Source organism: Salvelinus fontinalis, chromosome 21 (genome assembly GCF_029448725.1).
Source record: "Salvelinus fontinalis isolate EN_2023a chromosome 21, ASM2944872v1, whole genome shotgun sequence".
In the NCBI taxonomy this organism is placed as follows: domain Eukaryota; kingdom Metazoa; phylum Chordata; class Actinopteri; order Salmoniformes; family Salmonidae; genus Salvelinus; species Salvelinus fontinalis.
The window spans coordinates 1612402-1638375 of record NC_074685.1 but is presented as its reverse complement, the minus strand read 5'-3'; the positions used below and the strand labels follow the sequence as shown (position 1 = coordinate 1638375).

The following is a 25974-nucleotide window of genomic DNA, read 5'->3' as shown; positions in this document are numbered from 1 at the left end:
CCAATGAAAAGCCTTTGTTTAAACCAAAGAGCGACTGCGGGTGGTCAGATCAGCCGTCCTTAACAAAGAGCCCTCCCCCGCCAGCGTTTTAGGTTGTCCGTTCAGCAAGCCCATCCTGGACAGCTACAGTGTCCTAAACAGAATATGTAGGAGGAGGAGAGGGCTCGGACATGGATCTAGGAAGACTCAGCACTGGCCCGTCTGATAGAGATCGGTCATTTTTTTAAATTTATATTTAAAAAATAAAAAAAACCGAGAGGCCTTAGAGAAAAGAAACCGAAGGAATTAACAAAACCCATCCCGGCACAAAATATTAAATAGATCAATGGACTGAATGAGGGCTGAATGAAGACTGCCTATAACGCCTATCGATGCCTGTCCAAGGATCTGGATGCCTACGCCATGAACCCAGAGATGACAATGGACAGCATTGGCAATCTGCATGGCGGACTGAGCCATGACCAGGACTTGATGAACAGCCACAGCCCCCATCACACCCGGAACCCGGGGGCTTCTTTGCGGTTACATCAGGATCTGGCTGCTGCATCGTCGCGGTCCGCCATGGTGTCCAGCATGGCAACGATTCTGGACGGAGCCGGAGAGTACCGACCAGAATTGTCTCTCCCGCTCCATCACGCTATGAGCATGCCGTGTGATACATCCCCACCGGGGATGGGGATGAACGGCACATACACCACGTTAACTCCACTTCAACCTTTACCCCCAATTTCAACCGTTTCGGACAAATTCCACCATCCGCATCACCATCACCACCACCACCAGCGTCTCTCTGGGAACGTAAGCGGGAGTTTCACGCTGATGCGGGACGAGAGATGTTTACCAGCAGTGAACAACCTCTACAGTCCCTATCATAAGGACATGACCGGGATGGGTCAGAGTTTATCCCCCCTGGCCAGCAGCCCTCTTGGCAATGGCTTGGGTTCTCTTCATAACACACAGCAAAACCTCCATAACTATGGCACTCATGGGCACGACAAGATGCTAAGCTCAAACTTCGATGCCCACACTGCCATGCTGGCCAGGGGGGATCAACACCTCTCACGAGGCCTCGGTGGCCCCACGGCAGGTATGATGCCGCATTTGAACGGGATGCACCACACCGGGCACCCGGGCCACCCTCAATCCCACGGGCCTGTGTTGGCTTCCAACCGGGACAGACCGCCCTCCTCCTCGGGACAACAAGGTAACAACTCGGGGCAGCTTGAAGAGATCAACACGAAAGAAGTGGCACAAAGGATCACAGCCGAACTGAAGCGGTATAGCATCCCCCAGGCTATATTCGCTCAGAGGGTGCTGTGTCGCTCGCAAGGCACCCTTTCAGACCTTTTAAGGAACCCCAAACCTTGGAGTAAACTTAAATCTGGAAGGGAGACCTTTCGAAGGATGTGGAAGTGGCTGCAGGAACCCGAGTTTCAGAGGATGTCAGCCCTACGGCTTGCAGGTAAGACAAGGTATCCTCAAATAAAACCTAAAACCGTCTCTGCTGCTGTTTGTTGCCTGTCCGCCTGCCTGCCTTTCTGCTAGTAGTCAGGCTATAGCCCTGCACTAAAATACAGCTCAGTATCTATCTATCTATCTATCTACCTCACTGCTGACAAGCCTAGATGAATGAATTTCGTCCAAATTACAGTAGTAGTATTGTTATCATTGATTCATAATAACAATCGATATCAATGACAAGGTCAATTTATTTATCTGTCTATAATTATTTCTCTATTTAATAATGAGCTATTTATGGTATTAATATTCTGTGTTTAGTGTAGCCTAAACCTTTTTTTGGGGGGAATTCTATTTTTCGTGACGAGCAAGTTCTTCTGATGAAATATCACTTGTGGTAATAATTTAATGTTGATATTATTATAGATAGATACCAGCGCTTTTCAACATGTGCAACGCTGAGAACAGCACCAGTCCCTTCATTTGAAATACCCCCTGAAAATTGTATTTTGATGTTTGATTTTAATGGGGGAGGCATATTATTTATTTTTTTAAATGTTATTGTATTTTTTATTTGATTAAATAGACATATTTACACCTGAAGTACGCAGCTTAAGGAATATTGTGTAAATGTATTGCTTGGACTTTTTCTGTGGGTGTTCCGTCAAGGAGAGGGAGAGAAAGAGAGAGAAAAGAGACAGGGGACCGTTTCAGACAGAGAATGCCAAAATGCTGTTGAGTGTGATGAGCTTTTTTTTCTCCAATCAAAGCCAGAGATGCGTTGAAAACAGGCCAAATATATCTACGGCTGGTCTATAGTAAGGCTGGTGCTCCCTCTAGCGAGAACGCTTAGAACGACTTAGACCGGTTTTCTTTTGTTCGGGCAATGCGAAAAAAACGAACCGTTGGTTTCCTTTTAGAATTGATTGTGGATTGTATTTACTAAGGTTTCTCGTTTTATTTTAGTTCACTGTTCTCACGATCCTCAAAAAATATCGTTTAAATATGTAGTAGACTATATTGACGCAAACAAACATTTGCTATTATTTCAGTAAATGCTATATATTTATTCTTCACTGATTAATAACTCGATATAGCTACGTAATGCTAAATGTACACTATTACAGGCGTATAGGCTGTATATTGATGTTTACAAGTATAGTGTGGAAAGTTGACTGTTTTGACTAAAACCGAAGGTGATACCGTCTATTTGAGATGAGATTTAGAGAGGAAGACAGACCAGCGGCGAATAGTGGATCAATATTTCAAAAATTGTGTGCATTTTCTAACAAGGCATTATCAGCAACAAAAAATGCAGCCTGCTATACTGTAAGACCAAAACAACCACAACATTAGATGTAATTTATATATACATTCTTAATGTATTGGTGATAATGACATTTGACGAAGCTATAGTGCAATAACAGAGCACATTTGAGTCATTTAAGAGATGCTCTTATCCAGAGCGAATTACACTACTAAGTATATATATTTTCATTCGTGCTTGTCCCCGATGGGAATCGAACCCAAAAGCCTGGCGTCCTAAAAGCCATGCTCTACCATCTGAGCCACACGGGAAAACATACTGTTTAGATGGAAAGATATTAGGTTGCTCCATATGCTATCTGTCATATATATATATATATGTGTCCTTTCTATGAGCAGTAAAATGCCTGGACCGGAATCCGGTGAACATTGAATCAGGCCTTTTAAATATATATATGTATTAGTTATAGAACGATTGTAAAATAATTGGCACCATTAAATTATCACCAAATTATCACCAAATATAACCTATCTCACTGGTAGCCTATTTGACGGAGGAAATGCCTTCCCTTCTTCCCCGCAGCAGAATACTATAGTTTACAGATGGCCGTAACTCTGCGGCCATGCAGCTCAGGGCTTTGGGGGAAGGTATTATGTGATCGGCTCGCGAGGCAGCAGCCAGGGAATTGAATAGAAGAACAGAAGCTGCAGCGCGCGGGGCTCAATGAATTATTGATAGAAATCTCTGCGTGACCAACAGCTTGAGCACCAAAAAAAACCGTCAGCTTGTCGCGGGTTAACCAGCTAGGAAAAATGTGGAGACAGGGCGCACAGGCTTTTTTGTTCGTTGTTCGTTGTGCTGCAGGTGTAATGACGTAAATACATATCACGGATTGAAAATGCTGAATCATAGAATTATGTGAAAGATGTGTTTGTAAATGCAATTGGAAATGTGGCATGTTTTTACTGTCCAATGAATCACCTTATATAAAATAAATGTATATAGTATGCGTACAGGCGTATCAATAGGCATATAAGCATTAACAACCATTACAGTAGCTGTTGGTCGTATACTAATTATTTGATACCACAGTTTCTACTGACTAAATATAAAATCTCCAGGTGTCCTTTTCACTGCAGGGTCTCAGCCCAGGGAAAATGGACTCGTCGCGGCTTTATTAGTCTGGTCAAATCAAACGTGACACTCGACTCAAGCTTATTCCACTCGCACTCACATTGCCGCATGCAATCAGACTGTCCTGGTCCTGCCGGACACCTCGAGGTGCCTGCCACGGACCCGACAACATTCCCTGTTACAGCTAGCCTAGCCTACATCATTGACATGCAACTCACAAGTCCAGCTGAACTAACTTTACCAAATAAAGAATCACACGGGATAGGCGTCATGATATAATTATGGACGGTTGAGATCGACCAGGTGGACCTTATAGCCTACTTAAGAATTAAGGAACGATTGGATATATATAGGCACAATAAACAAATTAATATGCCTATAGAGACATAAGAAAACCAACGTTTTATAATAATTCACCTATAGACTATCGAACGTTTCATTGTTTACATTTATATGGCTAGGCTAAGGCTTTTATTTAGGTGTTTAAAGAAAATGTCAGATTTATGGAGATTTAGTGAACATTAGCTATGTTATAACACTAGAACAATTCTTACAATAGAAAGATGATCAGTAGGTTAATACCTTACCAAACGTCGTGAAATCAAAAGCGCCAGTAGGCTACGTTTCCTAATGTTTCACAATATTCCTCTGGCGTCATTGTGAAATTAGACACAAACTAAAAACAGTTTTTCAAAATCACATGTAACATTAAATTACATAGTTACAGCTTTACTGAAGGAAAATGATGTTAATGTTAAATAATATATATGGACGCAGAAAACAAAATGGAAACATGATTATTAACGAACAAAAACACAAGACCAAGCTCAGAATTAAGACAACACAAATTTCTGTTTATTGTCACTCCTGTCTTTCAGTGAAGTCATGCGGTTATGTCACCTTTTCAAACAAATCTGTTAGCCAGTGGATCAATGGCGATAATCCCCACAAGATTAAAAGGGCATTAATGCTGACAACAATAACATAAACGTGTGGACCCAGATCGCATTGATCTACAGAACCTGATCCGGAGCCGTTCCAGTAATGCTGACGAATCAGGCGGGGTGATACCCTCTCTTCCCATCACTGGAGCTATCTCTGCAGCGTCTCCTCTCATCACACCCACATCAACCTATTCTCAGACCAAAGACTCGTCTTGTTGGCTTGACAGTGCACTTTGAGAAAGACGGCATTTTAAACGTGTGTGTAAAGACTATTATTGCAGCCTAAAATGACATTTTTTAAATGTGTTTTTCCTTGTATTTGATGCATACATTCAGAGTGAGAGTGTGTGGGGGTTTCCAGCTCGGGCCTGTCCAGTTAGGCTTGATGTTTGCATATTTGTATATATTCGTATAAGGTGCTCTCATCCATAAATGGGGACATTATTAATCAATTCATATTCAACATGATCTCTTACTTTATAGATTTTTTAAAAATATTTTAACATCTACATTGAAGAGTGAAGTACAGTATATATGTGTCGTTTCTATCTCATGTACACGGAAGCGGGAAATCCGTAATAATGGCATTTCAAATGCAGTGTAATATTAAATCAATGTGTATTAATCCTAATGTTGTAGTAGGTTAAACATACAGCGGATAGAGAACAGATCACCACACCAAGCCTTTTCCCTGTGTGCCTCCTCCCTTACAGGTACCAGTAGAGAGCACGCCATGATTGGGTCAAATGGGATGCTCTGTCAGACACTGACAACATTGTGCACAGGGACTCAAAACTATGGTATGTCAAAAAAACAATAAAGTAAATATGTAGTAATGCTCAACAGATACACATACACCTACTATTATATACCTCGTATTATATACCTCGTATTATGTGTAGATGGTAGATTGTGTATTTAGAATGAAATCCCACTTGAATTGATTGAATAGGATTATTGGATTCATATTAAAAAAGAATATATCCGGTATTGGAATAAATGTAATGCTGGATTGGAAAGATCCAATTGTGGATAATAGTCTTTAATCTGTGGTTTAAGGCCCTTTTAAGGTAAAGTAGGCCTACTTAGGGTCTTAGTTAGTTACATTGTGATGAAAACACAACCATTAACCCAGACATTTATCAGTTTAAAAATGATGAGGGGGTTGTTTAGAAAAGTAAAGAAATAATTTCGTTTTTTTTGTCAGTAGGTAATGTGTGCATGGGTTCTTTGACAGTGCTACATTATCCAGTGAGTTGATGACTTCACAGCTACTTTGAGATGAGCCAGTTTTATAAACTACAATATAAAGATCTGTTTCCCTGAGCAACATGTGTCCCACTATCACAGATCAGTTTCCCTGAGCAACATGTGTACCACTATCACAGATCAGTTTCCCTGAGCAACATGTGTCCCACTATCACAGATCAGTTTCCCTGAGCAACATGTGTCCCACTATCACAGATCAGTTTCCCTGAGCAACATGTGTCCCACTATCACAGATCAGTTTCACTGAGCAACATGTGTCCCACTATCACAGATCAGTTTCCCTGAGCAACATAAGTCCCACTATCACAGTGTGTTTCACTGAGCAACATGTGTCCCACTATCACAGATCAGTTTCCCTGAGCAACATATGTCCCACTATCACAGTGTGTTTTACTGAGCAATATGTGTCCCACTATCACAGATCCGTTTCCCGGAGCAACATGTGTCCAACTATCACAGATCAGTTTCCCTGAGCAACATGTGTCCCACTATCACAGATCAGTTTCCCTGAGCAACATGTGTCCCACTATCACAGATCAGTTTCCCTGAGCAACATGTGTCCCACTATCACAGATCAGTTTCCCTGAGCAACATGTGTCCCATTATCACAGTGTGCTTCACTGAGCAACATGTGTCCCACTATCACAGATCAGTTTCCCTGAGCAACATGTGTCCCACTATCACAGATCAGTTTCCCTGAGCAACATGTGTCCCACTATCACAGATCAGTTTCACTGAGCAACATGTGTCCCACTATCACAGATCAGTTTCCCTGAGCAACATGTGTCCCACTATCACAGATCAGTTTTACTGAGCAACATGTGTCCCACTATCACAGATCAGTTTCCCTGAGCAACATGTGTCCCACTATCACAGATCAGTTTCCCTGAGCAACATGTGTCCCACTATCACAGATCAGTTTCCCTGAGCAACATGTGTCCCACTATCACAGATCAGTTTCCCTGAGCAACATGTGTCCCACTATCACAGATCAGTTTCCCTGAGCAACATGTGTCCCACTATCACAGTGTGTTTCACTGAGCAACATGTGTCCCACTATCACAATGTGTTTTCCAACCCCAGTCTAGATAACAGCAGGCTGAGTGGCAGTATTTCTCCTCTCCAGTTAAAGCATTAGCTATTAGATAATCTGCTAGCCTGGTCTGACTGACCACACAGTCCAACAGTGACTCTCTGTATCACCTTGTCATCTTCCTGCTGTCAACACACAGCTTGTGCAAAAGGGCAAAGTTGACCCCCCCCCCCCTCCCTGCTCTCTTCTAAAACCAAAAGTACACTGACTCACTCACTCCTGGTCACATGCAACCCCTGTCTGCCTATAGACAAAAGCACTGAACCAAAACCCTGCTTGGATGTGTGAATTATGTAGTAATCAAACAAATTATACTTTTCAGAATCTTACTGGTTTTGTGATTTTTATTAGGATATATTTGTCGGTCGTGTATATAATATAATACACTAATATATGGTTGATACAGGGCTATAATGTGTCTGAAATTGTATTATAATTAGTATTATAAGGAGTATCATGAGATGTATTATAAGGAGTATCACAATGAGTAATGTACAGAGTATTTTAGGCAATATTATAAGGAGTATTACGAGTAGTATTATACGGAGTGGTATAAGGAGTAGTATAATTAGCGCTACACGGAGTATTATAATTAGCATTGTACGTAGTATTGTACGGAGTATTATAAGGGGTATTATACGGAGTATCATGGTAAGTGTTATAAGGAGTATTATGAGGAATAGTATAATGCGCAAAATACAGAGTATTATAATGAGGAATATACAGAGTATTATAATGAGTATTACGAGCAGTATTTTAAGGAGTGTTATAAGGAGTGTTATAAGGAGTGTTGAAAGGAGTATTATAATTAGTGTTATAAGGAGTGTTATGAGGAGTGTTATAAGGAGTGTTATAAGGAGTAGTATAGTTAGTGTTATGAGGAGTGTTATAATTAGTGTTATGAGGAGTGTTATAAGGAGTGTTATAAGGAATGTTATAATTAGTGTTATGAGGAGTGTTATAAGGAGTGTTATAAGGAATGTTATAATTAGTGTTATAAGGAGTGTTATAAGGAGTGTTATGAGGAGTGTTATAATTAGTGTTATAAGGAGTGTTATAAGGAGTGTTATGAGGAGTGTTATAAGGAGTGTTATAAGGAGTGTTATAATGAGTGTTATAATGAGTGTTATAAGGAGTGTTATAAGGAGTGTTATAATTAGTGTTATAAGGAGTGTTATAAGGAGTGTTATGAGGAGTGCTATAAGGAGTGTTATAAGGAGTATTATAATTAGTATTATAATTAGTGTTATAAGGAGTGTTATAAGGAGTATTATAATTAGTGTTATAAGGAGTAGTATAATTAGTATTGTGAGGATTATTTGTCATAGAAAAGCACAAAACACTGTTGCATCTTCTGGGTCTGAGTTTATCCTGATGTGTGTGTGTGTGTGTGTGTGTGTGTGTGTGTGTGTGTGTGTGTGTGTGTGTGTGTGTGCGTGCGTGCGTGCGTGCGTGCGTGCGTGCGTGCGTGTATAAACCCTGACGGTAGATAAGGGGAACAAGATTTTATTCCCCCAAATCCCTCTGAGACTATTTCCTTATCAGTACAGTGACATCACTAAAAGTCAATGAGAGGGAGCTGTGATTGGTTGTTTCACAGAGCTAATAAATAAGTCTGGTTACGAACCTTTGGACTGCTGGCTGTGTGGACACTGTGATTCCTAGATAGGCTGCCGGGCTCCAACCATCATCCTGTTGATTAGAGAAAGAGGAGACACTGTGTGTGTGTGTGTGTGTGTGTGTGTGTGTGTGTGTGTGTGTGTGTGTGTGTGTGTGTGTGTGTGTGTGTGTGTGTGTGTGTGTGTGTGTGTGTGTGTGTGTGTGTGCGAGAGAGAGGTAAGCAACCTCACTATCCATCCTTTGTGCAGTCTTTGATATGGTTGAATGCAGTGAAATGATGTCAGTTAGACTCGCTGCCTGTCTGTTGTTGGCAGGAAGTGTCTGCCTATCTGTTGTTAGCAGGAAGTGTCTGCCTGTCTGTTGTTAGCAGGAAGTGTCTGCCTGTCTGTTGTTAGCAGGAAGTGTCTGCCTGTCTGTTGTTAGCAGGAAGTGTCTGCCTGTCTGTTGTTAGCAGGAAGTGTCTGCCTATCTGTTGTTAGCAGGAAGTGTCTGCCTGTCTGTCGTTAGCAGGAAGTGTCTGCCTGTCTGTTGTTAGCAGGAAGTGTCTGCCTATCTGTTGTTAGCAGGAAGTGTCTGCCTGTCTGTTGTTAGCAGGAAGTGTCTGCCTATCTGTTGTTAGCAGGAAGTGTCTGCCTGTCTGTTGTTAGCAGGAAGTGTCTGCCTGTCTGTTGTTAGCAGGAAGTGTCTGCCTATCTGTTGTTAGCAGGAAGTGTCTGCCTGTCTGTCGTTAGCAGGAAGTGTCTGCCTGTCTGTTGTTAGCAGGAAGTGTCTGCCTGTCTGTTGTTAGCAGGAAGTGTCTGCCTGTCTGTTGTTCGCAGGAAGTGGCTGCCTATCTGTTGTTAGCAGGAAGTCTCTGCCTATCTGTTGTTAGCAGGAAGTGTCTGCCTATCTGTTGTTAGCAGGAAGTGCCTGCCTGTCTGTTATTAGCAGGAAGTGTCTGCCTGTCTGTTGTTAGCAGGAAGTGTCTGCCTGTCTGTTGTTCGCAGGAAGTGTCTGCCTATCTGTTGTTAGCAGGAAGTGTCTGCCTGTCTGTCATTAGCAGGAAGTGTCTGCCTGTCTGTTGTTAGCAGGAAGTGTCTGCCTGTCTGTTGTTAGCAGGAAGTGTCTGCCTGTCTGTTGTTAGCAGGAAGTGTCTGCCTGTCTGTTGTTCGCAGGAAGTGTCTGTCTGTCTGTTGTTAGCAGGAAGTGTCTGCCTGTCTGTTGTTAGCAGGAAGTGTCTGCCTGTCTGTTGTTAGCAGGAAGTGTCTGTCTGTCTGTTGTTAGCAGGAAGTGTCTGCCTATCTGTTGTTAGCAGGAAGTGTCTGTCTGTCTGTCTGTTGTTAGCAGGAAGTGTCTGCCTGTCTGTTGTTAGCAGGAAGTGTCTGCCTGTCTGTTGTTAGCAGGAAGTGTCTGCCTGTCTGTTGTTAGCAGGAAGTGTCTGCCTGTCTGTTGTTAGCAGGAAGTGTCTGCCTGTCTGTTGTTAGCAGGAAGTGTCTGCCTGTCTGTCTGTTGTTAGCAGGAAGTGTCTGCCTGTCTGTTGTTAGCAGGAAGTGTCTGCCTGTCTGTTGTTAGCAGGAAGTGTCTGCCTGTCTGTTGTTAGCAGGAAGTGTCTGCCTGTTCCATAAGGTGTTTTTTTTATCTGTTTTTTTAAATCAAATTTTACTGCTTGTGTCAGTTACTTGATGTGGAATAGAGTTCCATGTAGTCATGGCTCTATGTAGTACTGTGCGCCTCCCATAGTCTGTTCTGGACTTGGGGACTGTGAAGAGACCTCTTGTGGCCTGTCTTGTGGGGTAGTCATGGGTGTCTGAGCTGTGTGTCAGTAGTTTAGACAGACCTCTGGTGGCATGTCTTGTGGGGTAGTCATGGGTCTGAGCTGTGTGCCAGTAGTTTAGACAGACCTCTGGTGGCATGTCTTGTGGGGTTGTCATGGATGTCTGAGCTGTGTGCCAGTAGTTTAGACAGACCTCTGGTGGCATGTCTTGTGGGGTAGTCATGGGTGTCTGAGCTGTGTGCCAGTAGTTTAGACAGACCTCTGGTGGCATGTCTTGTGGGGTAGTCATGGGTGTCTGAGCTGTGTGCCAGTAGTTTAGACAGACCTCTGGTGGCATGTCTTGTGGGGTAGTCATGGGTGTCTGAGCTGTGTGCCAGTAGTTTAGACAGACCTCTGGTGGCATGTCTTGTGGGGTAGTCATGGGTGTCTGAGTTGTGTGCCAGTAGTTTAGACAGACCTCTGGTGGCATGTCTTGTGGGGTAGTCATGGGTGTCTGAGCTGTGTGCTAGTAGTTTAGACAGACCTCTGGTGGCATGTCTTGTGGGGTAGTCATGGGTGTCTGAGCTGTGTGCCAGTAGTTTAGACAGACCTCTGGTGGCATGTCTTGTGGGGTAGTCATGGGTGTCTGAGCTGTGTGCCAGTAGTTTAGACAGACCTCTGGTGGCATGTCTTGTGGGGTAGTCATGGGTGTCTGAGTTGTGTGCCACTAGTTTAGACAGACCTCTGGTGGCATGTCTTGTGGGGTAGTCATGGGTGTCTGAGCTGTGTGCCAGTAGTTTAGACAGACCTCTGGTGGCATGTCTTGTGGGGTATGAAAGGTAGTCTGAGTTGTGTGCCAGTAGTTTAGACAGACCTCTAGTGGCATGTCTTGTGGGGTAGTCATGGGTGTCTGAGCTGTGTGCCAGTAGTTTAGACAGACCTCTGGTGGTATGTCTTGTGGGGTATGAAAGGGTGTCTGAGCTGTGTGCCAGTAGTTTAGACAGACCTCTGGTGGCATGTCTTGTGGGGTAGTCATGGGTGTCTGAGCTGTGTGCCAGTAGTTTAGACAGACCTCTGGTGGCATGTCTTGTGGGGTAGTCATGGGTGTCTGAGCTGTGTGCCAGTAGTTTAGACAGACCTCTGGTGGCATGTCTTGTGGGGTAGTCATGGGTGTCTGAGCCGTGTGCCAGTAGTTTAGACAGACCTCTGGTGGCATGTCTTGTGGGGTATGAAAGGGTGTCTGAGCTGTGTGCCAGTAGTTTAGACAGACCTCTGGTGGCATGTCTTGTGGGGTAGTCATGGGTGTCTGAGCTGTGTGCTAGTAGTTTAGACAGACCTCTGGTGGTATGTCTTGTGGGGTATGAAAGGGTGTCTGAGCTGTGTGCCAGTAGTTTAGACAGACCTCTGGTGGCATGTCTTGTGGGGTAGTCATGGGTGTCTGAGCTGTGTGCTAGTAGTTTAGACAGACCTCTAGTGGCATGTCTTGTGGGGTAGTCATGGGTGTCTGAGCTGTGTGCCAGTAGTTTAGACAGACCTCTGGTGGTATGTCTTGTGGGGTATGAAAGGGTGTCTGAGCTGTGTGCCAGTAGTTTAGACAGACCTCTGGTGGCATGTCTTGTGGGGTAGTCATGGGTGTCTGAGCTGTGTGCTAGTAGTTTAGACAGACCTCTGGTGGCATGTCTTGTGGGGTAGTCATGGGTGTCTGAGCCGTGTGCCAGTAGTTTAGACAGACCTCTGGTGGCATGTCTTGTGGGGTATGAAAGGGTGTCTGAGCTGTGTGCTAGTAGTTTAGACAGACCTCTGGTGGCATGTCTTGTGGGGTAGTCATGGGTGTCTGAGCTGTGTGCCAGTAGTTTAGACAGACCTCTGGTGGTATGTCTTGTGGGGTATGAAAGGGTGTCTGAGCTGTGTGCCAGTAGTTTAGACAGACCTCTGGTGGCATGTCTTGTGGGGTAGTCATGGGTGTCTGAGCTGTGTGCTAGTAGTTTAGACAGACCTCTGGTGGCATGTCTTGTGGGGTAGTCATGGGTGTCTGAGCTGTGTGCCAGTAGTTTAGACAGACCTCTGGTGGCATGTCTTGTGGGGTAGTCATGGGTGTCTGAGCTGTGTGCCAGTAGTTTAGACAGACCTCTGGTGGCATGTCTTGTGGGGTATGTATGGGTGTCTGTGCTGTGTGCCAGTAGTTTAGACAGACCTCTGGTGGCATGTCTTGTGGGGTAGTCATGGGTGTCTGAGCCGTGTGCCAGTAGTTTAGACAGACCTCTGGTGGCATGTCTTGTGGGGTAGTCATGGGTGTCTGAGCCGTGTGCCAGTAGTTTAGACAGACCTCTGGTGGCATGTCTTGTGGGGTAGTCATGGGTGTCTGAGCTGTGTGCCAGTAGTTTAGACAGACCTCTGGTGGCATGTCTTGTGGGGTAGTCATGGGTGTCTGAGCTGTGTGCCAGTAGTTTAGACAGACCTCTGGTGGCATGTCTTGTTGGGTAGTCATGGGTGTCTGAGCTGTGTGCCAGTAGTTTAGACAGACCTCTGGTGGCATGTCTTGTGGGGTAGTCATGGGTGTCTGAGTTGTGTGCTAGTAGTTTAGACAGACCTCTGGTGGCATGTCTTGTGGGGTAGTCATGGGTGTCTGAGCTGTGTGCTAGTAGTTTAGACAGACCTCTGGTGGCATGTCTTGTGGGGTAGTCATGGGTGTCTGAGCTGTGCGCCAGTAGTTTAGACAGACCTCTGGTGGCATGTCTTGTGGGGTAGTCATGGGTGTCTGAGCTGTGTGCCAGTAGTTTAGACAGACAGCTCAGTGCATTCAACTTGTCAATACCTCTCATAAATAAAAATAGTGATGAAGTCAATCTCTCTTCCACTTTCAGCCAGGAGAGATTGACATGCACATTATTAATATTAGCTCTCTATGTACATCCAAGGGCCAGCCGTGCTGCCCTGTTCTGAGCCAATTGCAATTTTCCATTTGTTTTGCAAAAAAAATTGCATAAAGTCCTTTTTTGTGGCACCTGACCACACGACTGAACAGTAGTCAAGGTGCGACAAAACTAGGGCCTGTAGGACCTGCCTTGTTGATAGTGTTGTTAAGAAGGCAGAGCAGCGTTTTATTATGGACAGACTTCTCCCCATCCTAGCTACTGTATCAACATGTTTTGACCATGACAGTTTACAATCTAGTGTTACTCCAAGCAGTTTAGTCATCTCAACTTGCTCAATTTACACATAATTTATTGCAAGATTTAGTTGAGGTTTAGGGTTTAGTGAATGTTTTGTTCCAAATACAATGCTTTTAGTTTTAGAAATATTTAGGGCTAACTTATTCCTTGCCATCAACTCTGAAACTAAGTGCAGCTCTTTGTTGAGTGTTGCAGTCATTTCAGTCGCTGTAGTAGCTGACGTGTATAGTGTTGAGTCATCCGCATACATAGAAACTCTGGCTTTACTCAAAGCCTGTGGCATGTCGTTAGTAAAACATTTAAAAAGTAAGGGGCCTAAACAGCTACCCTGGGGAATACCTGATTCTAACTGGATTATATTTGATAGGCTTCCATTAAAGAACACCCTCTGTGTTCTGTTAGACAAGTAACTCTTTATCCACATTATAGCAGCGGTGTAAAGCCATAAGGGGGTGTAAAGGGGTGTAAAGCCATAAGGGGGTGTAAAGGGGTGTAAAGCCATAAGGGGGTGTAAAGGGGTGTAAAGCCATAACACATTATAGCAGGGGGTGTAAAGCCATAACACATACGTTTCTCCAGCAGCAGACTATGATCGATAATGTCAAAAGCGGCCCTGAAGTCTAACAAGACAGCCCCCCACAATCATTTGATCATCACTTTCTCCTCAGCCAATCATCAGTCATTTTTATAAGTGCTATGATTGTTGAGTATTCTTTCACCCAAATGTATTTCTGGTATTTACACTACAGTAAACAGCCTTTATACAGTATACAGACGTTTTTTTATTTTTAGATAGGCTATGTATTGTATTCTTAAAGCTTTCCTGATGCTTGTATAAACGCTGGTAAACGTGACCCTGCTGTGTTGTGTAACTACGCCTGGTCGGTTTGTGTCTCTGTGTGTCTGTGAACAAGAGCAGACATCATTACTGCTTACGTTTCGTGGTAGAATATTGATCCATCTCCAGGACACCCTCCATCCTCTATGTCACTACTCTAGCTATACTCTCCTTATGAACTTATTGATTGTGTCCTCTAATGGCACCCTATTCCCTATTTTAGTACACTTATTTTGACCAGGGCCAATAGGGCTTAGGGGCTTTGGTCAAAATTAGTGCACCGTATAGACCTAGGTAATAAGATGCCACTTGGGAAATGACCCATACAGCTGATATCAGACCTATTAGCTGACTTTACATTGCTGGATCTTAATTGGAATGTAGTGTGAAGTAAACTCTGACACACTGGTAAAGTAGGCCTACTATAGTTTTATTGTTCTCTTCATCTTACTGAATATGGTTTTAAGGGTCAATGTTGGATTATGTTAATTTTGGGGAGTAATTCTGAAAATACAGGTGTCGTGTTGATGGTCTGAAAACAATAGAGGGATTCTCTCTCTTTTTTTGTGGCTCGGTAGTAAGATAGCCCTTATGATAGGATAGCATATAATCACTTTGCTGACCAGGGCAATGTTAATGCTGGGGGAAAATTCAACCATTTAATGTGGTGAGCCCAACAAACAGTCCTTTCTGTTCTCGTTTGTACATAAACACTCTTACTTAACATATAATAATATGTAAAGTCAGGCTCTAAAACACTTGGTTTACACTACAGTATGTAATGTCAAGCTCTAAAACACTTGGTTTACACTACAGTATGTAATATCAGGCTGTAAAACACTTGGTTTACACTACAGTATGTAATGTCTGGCTCTAAAACACTTGGTTTACACTACAGTATGTAAAGGTAGGCACTAAGACACTTGGTTTACACTACAGTATGTAAAGGTAGGCACAAAGACACGTGGTTTACACTACAGTATGTAAAGGTAGGCACTAAGACACTTGGTTTACACTACAGTATGTAAAGGTAGGCACTAAGACACGTGGTTTACACTACAGTATGTAAAGGTAGGCACTAAGACACGTGGTTTACACTACAGTATGTAAAGGTAGGCACTAAGACACGTGGTTTACACTACAGTATGTAAAGGTAGGCACTAAGACACGTGGTTTACACTACAGTATGTAAAGGTAGGCACTAAGACACGTGGTTTACACTACAGTATGTAAAGGTAGGCACTAAGACACGTGATTTACACTACAGTATGTAAAGGTAGGCACTAAGACACGTGGTTTACACTACAGTAAAGTATGTAATGTCAGGCTCTAAAACATGTCTGGATCAGACCAAAAACCAATGTCCGTGGACATGGAAACCAAGGATGGTTCGGACAAGACCAAAAACCAATGTCCGTGGACATGGAAACCAAGGATGGTTCGGACAAGACCAAAAAAAGACGTCCAAAAGGTGTAGGCGTCGGTCCGTGCTTACTGAGGTGTAGCCTACAGTGTTGCCTAACATTTAACTGTATGAATGCCAGTCTACGTGGAAGGCCTAGCGTTTGTTAAACAGCTACACCTACAGTGTTGCCTAACATTTAACTGTATGAATGCCCGTCTACGTGCTAGGCCTAGTGTTTGTAAAACAGGCCGTTGTATTGACTTTATTAGTCCCGATTCCTGTGACTAATCATTTTGTCTATTTAAGCTCTGAATAGCAGCTAACCGAACTTTATCAGGAGGTATCGTGAGCCTTTTTGCAATGTGTTTACACAGCGGGAAAGGTAGAAGTTGTGGTGGCATATTTCTGCTTTACCGAATGAGGAGAGTTACAAACGACACACCAGTCAGAGTTATACTTAAACTACATCTTTAATAATAAGCAATAACATTTGACTTTCAACAATTCACTATTTCTAATGAACCGTTGAGAAGTGACTACAGAAAAATACAAAAGCTCTTTTATAGCCATGATACACCCCTCTCCACTTATACTGACGAAGCACAGATCTTAGGAACTGTTCACAAAGAAATACTTTTTCTTGAGAGAGAGGAGTATCCCTTAGCCAGATAACATTCGCTATAAATTATCGTTCAGTTTGGTCCCTCAGACGAGGTTCTAATCTCGTTCCTGGTACTTCATAGTACAAAAACACCAACTCATCCAATGGCATATATCAATTGTCAACTCTAGATACTCCCATCTCAAGTAAACCCCCTCTTGACCCCACTCCTGGACAAGCTCACTGAGGGGAGTGAGCCTCTAGGTCATACACTGTCCCAGGATAAGTGTAAGATCAGAGACGACATACAATGTTTCCAGACACTGCCATACACCTCCCCCCAATGGGAAAAGGAGGGAGTGACTGGCGCACAGACATTGTGGAGACAAGTAATTGGTTCCCCATTAATCACGCCATCCCTTCACATGGTTTTAAGAATAGGTAAAGACACATTCACATATGAAGACAATGTTCCATTCTGTTCTCTTCCATTTCTGATATTCTGCATAGCACCAGAGGCATGTAAAAGACAAGTCTGACCTCTCCCCTCTCTGGGCCCCAAGTGACTGAGCCCCAGCTGAGGGAAGAAGTACAACTGCCAACACCAGAGTCCAAAGGGATAAATTCTAATGACAAGTATCTCACATAAGCATATTATGCAGATAAGGCATCTTAATTATCTATGTTACCCAAACTAATTCTGATTCATCCACCACAAAGTATTTTATTTTTTTGCTATGATCAGCTTGTCAAAAAAAGATTTATGGATATAAACTTGAAACCATTGATCATAACAATTTAGAGCACGGGATGAGTTTCCTGGACAGCAGTTGTGAGTAGACTGATTGTCCATTCCATATCGTCCATTTTACTTTTACCTGTCCTGTTTTTAAGATATGTTGTTTGTTAACATAACAGCACATCTTTCTTGCAGGCTTGACTATATTTGATTGGAGAAACCTGCATGATGTAAAAAAACAAAAAAACATTGTCATCCATTTTATCTCCAGCCTGAAGGCTACAGAAAAGGCCACATTCTCTTTCTACCATATCCTGTATCTGCTACATGATTTATGTCAGATGATATTATTTTGAGGGAATGTTAGTGGAGCGCAGCAGCGATGCGTCCCTCCAACAGCACCCTGGAGAGGCATGCTGGGATTGGACAGGATACGTATTTTGTGTCCCTTTGCCTTTGACAAAGTGGGCACTGCTTACCACAGGGCGCCATTAGTGCTCACCTAAAAAGCCCATATGGTTGAGATAAATGATTGTTTTGGGCAGAATTATGTGAGGTTGTGTGTGTTTTTGGAGGTGTGTCTTGGTCAGTTAAGCTCAGAAAATGTCGCCCTCGTCAATCTGCCTAATCCTGACTAATAATGCGTTCCAATTTCAACCGGTGGATCTCCCTTTGTGCTTGGCAGTGCGCCAGTAGAAATGCATCACATCACATCCTGATATACACTGGGTGTACAAAACCTTAGGAACACCTGCTCTGTCCATGACACAGACAGACCAGGTGAATCCAGGTTAAAGCTATGATCCCTTAAGTGATGTCACATGTTAAATCCACTTCAATCCATGTAGGTGAAAGAGAGGAGACAGGTTAAAGAAGGATTTTTAAGCCTTGAGACAATTGAGACATAGATTTTGTGTGTGTGCCATTCAGAGGGTGAATGGGAAAGACAATATATTTAAGTGCCGAGTTTGAGGGTGTCAAGAACTGCAACGCTGCTGGGTTTTTCAACCTCAACAGTTTCCCGTGTGTATCAAGAAAGGGGCCACTACCCAAAGGAAAGGGGTGTTCGGCGACTGTAGCCTAAGCATAATAGAATATTATGAGAGATAATTTCATCATCACACAAAGGGGTTGTGGTTATATCAGGAAGCCTTGTGGATGTTGTTTTGCTCAGTAATCTGAAGGAAACCTAGACGATAGTAGCCTATTGTGACGTCATTTACGGCCATGAAATGTAAATTGTGATTTGTTTGATGCGATAGTTAGAATAGCAATAACCAATGGGCTACGCTCCCATTTCTAGTATTTAAGATGAATTACAAAGGTGAAAGGTTGCATCCACAGTGTGAATAGCCTTTATAAAAAGGAATTGAAAGCCTTGACACTCGTGAGGCAGTTGCGTTTAAAAAAAAAAAATTGCCCCAAGAAAAAAATGTAAATACATAAAATAATTTATCTTTCGAACTGTCTGTGTTTGATAATATTCCTTAAATTCGCAAGAGGCGGAATATATTTCACCGGAGAAAGCATCCGAGCGAGCGCAACAGCGCCCCCCTCTGTCTCAGTATGTGTAGGCCATCTATCTGATGCTGTCTGGTCATAAAGAGTATGACATTGTTGCCAACAGTAGCATTGAAGGCAAGGAAAGCCAGCGAGCATCTGGACTCCCTTGACAAAAAAGTATAGAACATTTGCCAATCAGCGTTGAGCTAAGACTGTCCCTTTCTTGAATTAGCCATGGATGGAGATAGGGGTTTTTGGACTTGGGCTGTACTTAATTCTTCGTACTGGCCAATGATTATAACGGCAACTCTGATCCAACCATTAGTTCATACATTGTTCTGCCCCTGGCCTGAGAGGATTGAAATTCAATATGTAACTAGATGTAAAAGGCTAATGTTAACTAGCTAATGTTGCCCATGAATGGAAGTTAGGCTAACGATAAAGTATTTCAGCCCGGTAGCCTAGGACAACAACAAATAAAAGCATGTACTGTATGACAGAGGGATAAGACTGTTTTCTCAACATGAAAGAAAGGAGGATTGGCGTTTGTCTACATTTAGGGTGAATCAACATGTTTTTTACTTGCCCTAACTTGCACGCGCACGCACACACACACACACACACACACACACACACACACACACACACACACACACACACACACACACACACACACACACACACACACACACACACACACACACACACACACACACACACACACACACACACACACACACACACACAGAAATCAGAACCATGGATAGCCACATCATATTTAGCTTACCTTGATTGGACTAAACCATTTTTGGTGTATTTTAATTGTCACTGTATTAGACTAAGCAGAGGTGAATTGATGATGTTGAAGTTGAAATGGTGCTGGAATAGTGGAGGCAGCTCCTGTATTCTTTGTGACTTGCGGTAACTCTCTGTGGTTCGAAATCAATAGTTGTTTAGTGGATCCGAAAAATGTCAGGAAACAGTAACTTGTTTGACCATGCTGTAGGTCATGTTACTGACTGTTACTGTACATGCAATATGCTTTGTGGACTTCACTGGACAGAGGTTGCTGTGCGGTTGTGTGATAAAACAAAGGTGTGGTTGAATTTATTCTGCCACTGTTTTCCTATTGTCTCGGCTTTTAGGCCTATATATATCACTGTCGAAAGGCATATGAATTAGTAGGTTAAAGAGCAAACCACGCAATTATCACAACACATACAGAATGCTAAGAGTGTGCAAAGCTGTCATCAAGGCAAAGGGTGGATACTTTGAAGAATCTCAAATATAAAATATATTTCGATTTATTTAACACTTTTTTGGTTACTACATGATTCCATATGTGTTATTTCATAGTTTTGATGTTTTCACTATTATTCTACAATGTAGAAAATAGTAAAAATAAAGAAAAACCCTGGAATGAGAAGGTGTTCTGGTACTGTAGACTGTAATATGTCTTGTGTTTTTATTTTGGGGGGGAGGGGGGGGGGGTACCCACGCACCACTACTGTTGTCATGTTATGTGCCGCTTTATACAAATATATATAAACTAAACTGCAAGTCTGCACAAAAAGATATAGGTTGAACACAACAATTAAAGACAACAATCACTGTAACAGGCTTTACACTGTAACAAGCTTAACACTGTAACAAGCTTAACACTGTAACAAGCTTAACACTGTAACAAGCTTAACACTGTAACAAGCTTAACACTGCCACAAGCTTAACACTGCCACAAGCTTAATACTGTAACAAGCTTAACACTGTAACAAGATTAACACTGCAACAAGCTTAACACTGCCACAAGCTTAATACTGTAACAAGCTTAACACTGTAACAAGATTAACACTGCAACAAGCTTAACACTGCAACAAGCTTAACACTGCAACAAGCTTAACACTGTAACAAGCTTAACACTGCAACAAGCTTAACACTGTAACAAGCTTAACACTGTAACAAGCTTAACACTGCAACAAGCTTAACACTGTAACAAGCTTAACACTGTAACAAGCTTAACACTGCAACAAGCTTAACACTGTAACAAGCTTAAAACTTCTTGTCAATATGGGGGTGCTGTTTTCACTTTGTAAAAATTCGTTCCCAAATTAAACTGCCTCATACTCAATTCTTGCTCGTACAATATGCATATTATTATTACTATTGATAGAAAACACTCTCTAGTTTCTAAAACCGTTTGAATTATATCTGTGAGTAAAACAGAACTCAAGTTGGAGCAAACTTCCTGTTAGGAAGTGAGAAATCTGAAATCGGGCACTCTGTTCTAGGATCAGTTTATTAATTTGCATGTATTCTATTGGTCGACATGCACTGCATACGCCTTCCCCTAGATGTCAGCAAGCAGTGAGAATTGGAATGGAGTTGCTAGGCAGATCTGAGGCCATATAAAGGGTCTTGGTACGTGGGGTGCACTCTTTTCAACGTTCGCCATGACGCGAGACAGACCTCAGGATGGCATTCTGGAAAGCTCTCGTTATAGGCCTTAGATATACCCGGCTCTGATTTTATTCGATATAGGTGTTAACTTCTTATGGCTGCAAGGGGCAGTATTGAGTAGCCAGATAAAAGATGCCCATTTCAAACGGCCTCGTACTCAATTCTTGCTCGTACAATATGCATATTATTATTACTATTGGATAGAAAACACTCTCTAGTTTCTAAAACCGTTTGAATTATTTATCTGAGTGAAACAGAACTCATTCTGCAGCACATCTCCTGACCAGGAAGTGGAATGTCAGAAATCGATGCTCTGTTCAACTTCATGCCTATACATGGGCATAAAACGTAAGAGTCTGCGTACACTTCATAGACCTTCCCCTGGTTGTCAAGAGGCTGTGAGAGAAGAAATTTTGTGTTCATCTTGGTCTGAGGTGGAATTAAAGCTCTTTGTATGACGTGACCGTCCCTTTCCTGTTTCTGGAGCGCGCGAAAGGGGACATGGATTTGCCTTCTGTTTAGCTGTCGTTATGGACAACTAACATCTCCGGTTTAGATTTTATTTGATACATGTGACCATATCATCGTAAAGTATGTTTTTTAATGATAGTTTAATCAGATTATTGAATTTTTTTCTGGAGTTTTGCCGTGTTCCGTTCTCTGACTTTGTTGACGTTGGAGTGATCCGTGCCACTTGGCAAGTGCCCATGCTAAATCAAGAGGGAAATTTGCCGTTCCAGATCCAAACAACGACGGTTCTGGACAAAGGACACCTTGTCCAACATTCTGACGGAAGATCACCAAAAGTAAGAAACATTTTATGATGCTATTTCTAATATCTGTCGCGCATGTGAACTGGTCGTCGGCTCCCAAGTGTTTCTGGCTATTGTGGCTACGCTAATATAACGCTACATTTTGTTTTCGCTGTAAAACATTTAATAAATCGGAAATATTGTCTGGAATCACAAGATGCCTGTCTTTCAATTGCTGTACACTATGTATTTTTCAGAAATGTTTTATGATGAGTAATTGGGTATTTGACGTTGGTGTCTGTAAATATTATGGCTGCTTTCGGTGCAATTTCTGATTGTAGCTGAAATGTAAACTATGATTTATACCTGAAATATGCAAATTTTTCGAACAAAACATATGCTATACAATAAATATGTTATCAGACTGTCATCTGATGAAGTTGTTTCTTGGTTAGTGGCTATTTATATCTTTATTTGGTCGAATTTGTGATAGCTACTGATGGAGTAATAAACTGTTATAGTAAAAAAAGTGGTATCTTTTGCTAACGTGGTTAGCTAATAGATTTACATATTTTGTCTTCCCTGTAAAACATTTTAAAAATCGGACATGTTGGCTGGATTCACAAGATCTGTACCTTTCATATGCTGTATTGGACTTGTTAATGTGTGAAAGTTAAATATTTAAAAATATATATATTTTGAATTTCGCGCCCTGCACTTTGAGCTGGCTGTTGTCATAAATGTACCGACGTCGGGCTTGCACGCCAAACAGGTTAAAAACGTCATAATGTAGTTATTTTACACCGAGTTATATCAGTTTATATCAGTATATTGCGATTTTCGGAATTTTCTTAGTGCTGCGTTATAGTGAGTTGGACACGTCTTCGCCACATGGCTAATGTTTACTGCTAATTCCAAAGTTGAAGGCGACAATCTACAACCGAGCAACGATTCTTCTGGACAAAGGACAACTTGCCCAAGATTCTGATGGAAGCTCATCAAAAAGTAAGAACTATTTATGATGTTAATTCGTTGTTCTGTTGAAAAATGTAAAACTACTATTCCGTGACAGGAATACAGTGACAGGGACACAGTGACAGGGACACAGTGCCAGGGATACAGTACCAGCGATACAGTGACAGGGATACAGTGACAGGGATACAGTGCCAGGTATACAGTGCCAGGGATACAGTGCCAGGGATACAGTGACAACGAAACAGTGACAGTACCAGGGATACAGTAACAGGGATACAGTGACAGGGATACAGTGACAGGGATACAGTGACAGGGATACAGTACCAGGGATACAGTGCCAGGGATACAGTCGTAGCGATAGTGCCATGGATACAGTTACAGGGATACAGTAACAGGGATACAGTGCCAGGGATACAGTGCCAGGGATACTTACGTTTTATGCCCATGTATAACCAATATATAACCATTATTATGCATATTGTTTTCTATATAACCATTATTCTGTGTATAACCATTATTCTGTGTATAACCATTATTCTGCTTATTATTCCTGTCATACAGTGCCAGAGATACAGTAACAGGATTACAGTGACAGGGATACAGTACCAGGGATACAGTGCCAGGGATACAGTGCCAGGGATACAGTGACAGGAACACAGTGCCAGGGATACAGTACCAGGGATACAGTGACAGGGATACAGTGCCAGGGATACAGTGACAGGAACACAGTGCCAGGGATACAGTACCAGGGATACAGTGCCAGGGATACAGTGCCAGGGATACAGTGCCAGGGATACAGTGCCAGGGATACAGTGCCAGGGATACAGTGACAGCGATACAGTGACAGTACCAGGGATACAGTAACAGGGTTACAGTGACAGGGATACAGTGACAGGGATACAGTAGCAGGGATACAGTGACAGGGACACAGTGACAGGGATACAGTGACAGGGATACAGTGCCAGGGATACAGTGACAGGGATACAGTACGAGGGATACAGTGACAGGGATACAGTGACAGGGATACAGTGACAGGGATACAGTGCCGGGGATACAGTGCCAGCGATACAGTGACAGGGATACAGTACCAGGGATACAGTGACAGGGATACAGTGACAGGGATACAGTGACAGGAACACAGTGACAGGGATACAGTGACAGCGATACAGTGACAGCGATACAGTGCCAGGGATACAGTACCAGGGATACAGTGACAGGGATACAGTACCAGGAACACGGTACCAGGGATACAGTGACAGGGATACAGTGACAGCGATACAGTGACAGTGATACAGTGACAGCGATACAGTGACAGTGATACAGTGACAGCGATACAGTGACAGCGATACAGTGCCAGAGATACAGTGACAGCGATACAGTGCCAGGGATACAGTGCCAGGGATACAGTGACAGGGATACAGTGACAGGAATACAGTGATAGGGACACAGTGCCAGGGATACAGTACCAGCGATACAGTGACAGGGATACAATGTCATAAGGTGAATGCACCAATTTGTAAGTCGCTCTGGATAAGAGCGTCTGCTAAATGACTTAAATGTAAATGTAAATGTAATACAGTAACAAGAATACAGTGACAGCGATACAGTGCCAGAGACACAGTAACAAGAATACAGTGCCAGGGATACAGTGACATCGATACAGTGCCAGAGATACAGTGACAGGGTTACAGTGACAGGGATACAGTACCAGGGATACAGTGCCAGGGATACAGTGACAGGGATACAGTGACAGGGACACAGTGCCAGGGACACAGTGCCAGGGATACAGTGCCAGGGATACAGTGCCAGGGATACAGTGCCAGGGATACAGTTTCAGACACGTACAGGGTCTCAATACGTTTCTGTCTCCTCTGGGAGATTATATTATATATACAGAATAATAAGCAGAATAATGGTTATATACAGAATAATGGTTATATACAGAATAATAAGCAGAATAATGGTTAAATACAGAATAATAAGCAGAATAATGGTTATATACAGAATAATAAGCAGAATAATGGTTATATACAGAATAATAAGCAGAATAATGGTTATATACAGAATAATAAACAGAATAATGGTTATATACAGAATAAGCAGAATAATGGTTATATACAGAATAATAAGCAGAATAATGGTTATATACAGAATAATAAGCAGAATAATGGTTATATACAGAATAATAAGCAGAATAATGGTTATACACAGAATAATGGTTATACACAGAATAATGGTTATATACAGAATAATGGTTATATACAAAATAATGGTTATATACAGAATAATTAGCAGAATAATGGTTATATACAGAATAATAAGCAGAATAATGGTTATACACAGAATAATGGTTATATACAGAATAATGGTTATATACAAAATAATGGTTATATACAGAATAATAAGCAGAATAATGGTTATACACAGAATAATGGTTATATACAGAATAATGGTTATATACAGAATAATAAGCAGAATAATTGTCATATACAGAATAATGGTTATATACAGAATAATGGTTATATACAGACTAATAAGCAGAATAATGGTTATACACAGAATAATGGTTATATACAGAATAATGGTTATATACAGAATAATGGTTATATACAGAATAATAAGCAGAATAATGGTTATACACCGAATAATGGTTATATACAGACTAATAAGCAGAATAATGGTTATATACAGACTAATAAGCAGAATAATGGTTATATACAGAATAATAAGCAGAATAATGGTTATATACAGAATAATGGTTATATACAGACTAATAAGCAGAATAATGGTTATATACAGACTAATAAGCAGAATAATGGTTATATACAGAAAAATAAGCAGAATAATGGTTATATACAGAATAATGGTTATATACAGACTAATAAGCAGAATAATGGTTAAATACAGAATAATAAGCAGAATAATGGTTAAATACAGAATAATGGTTATACACAGAATAATAAGCAGAATAATGGTTATATACAGAATAATGGTTATATACAAAATAATGGTTATAT

The 25974-nt window shown here is 41.9% G+C and overlaps 1 protein-coding gene across 5 annotated transcripts in view; it reads left to right on the top strand.

Moving 5' to 3' along the window:
* The first annotated feature begins 117 nt into the window (after positions 1-117).
* LOC129818041 (one cut domain family member 2-like) overlaps positions 118-25974 on the top strand; it is a 58677-nt gene continuing 32820 nt past the window's right edge. The window contains exons 1-2 of one of the 5 annotated variants that reach the window (XM_055873567.1): positions 118-1462; positions 5517-5603. In XM_055873567.1, the coding sequence (XP_055729542.1) occupies positions 346-1462; positions 5517-5603 (1204 nt within the window). In that variant the 5' untranslated portion in view covers positions 118-345. Of the gene's footprint in view, positions 1473-5516; positions 5604-25974 lie in introns of all 5 variants that reach the window. The other 4 variants (XR_008753888.1, XM_055873565.1, XM_055873568.1 and 1 more) reach the window with 4 other exon arrangements.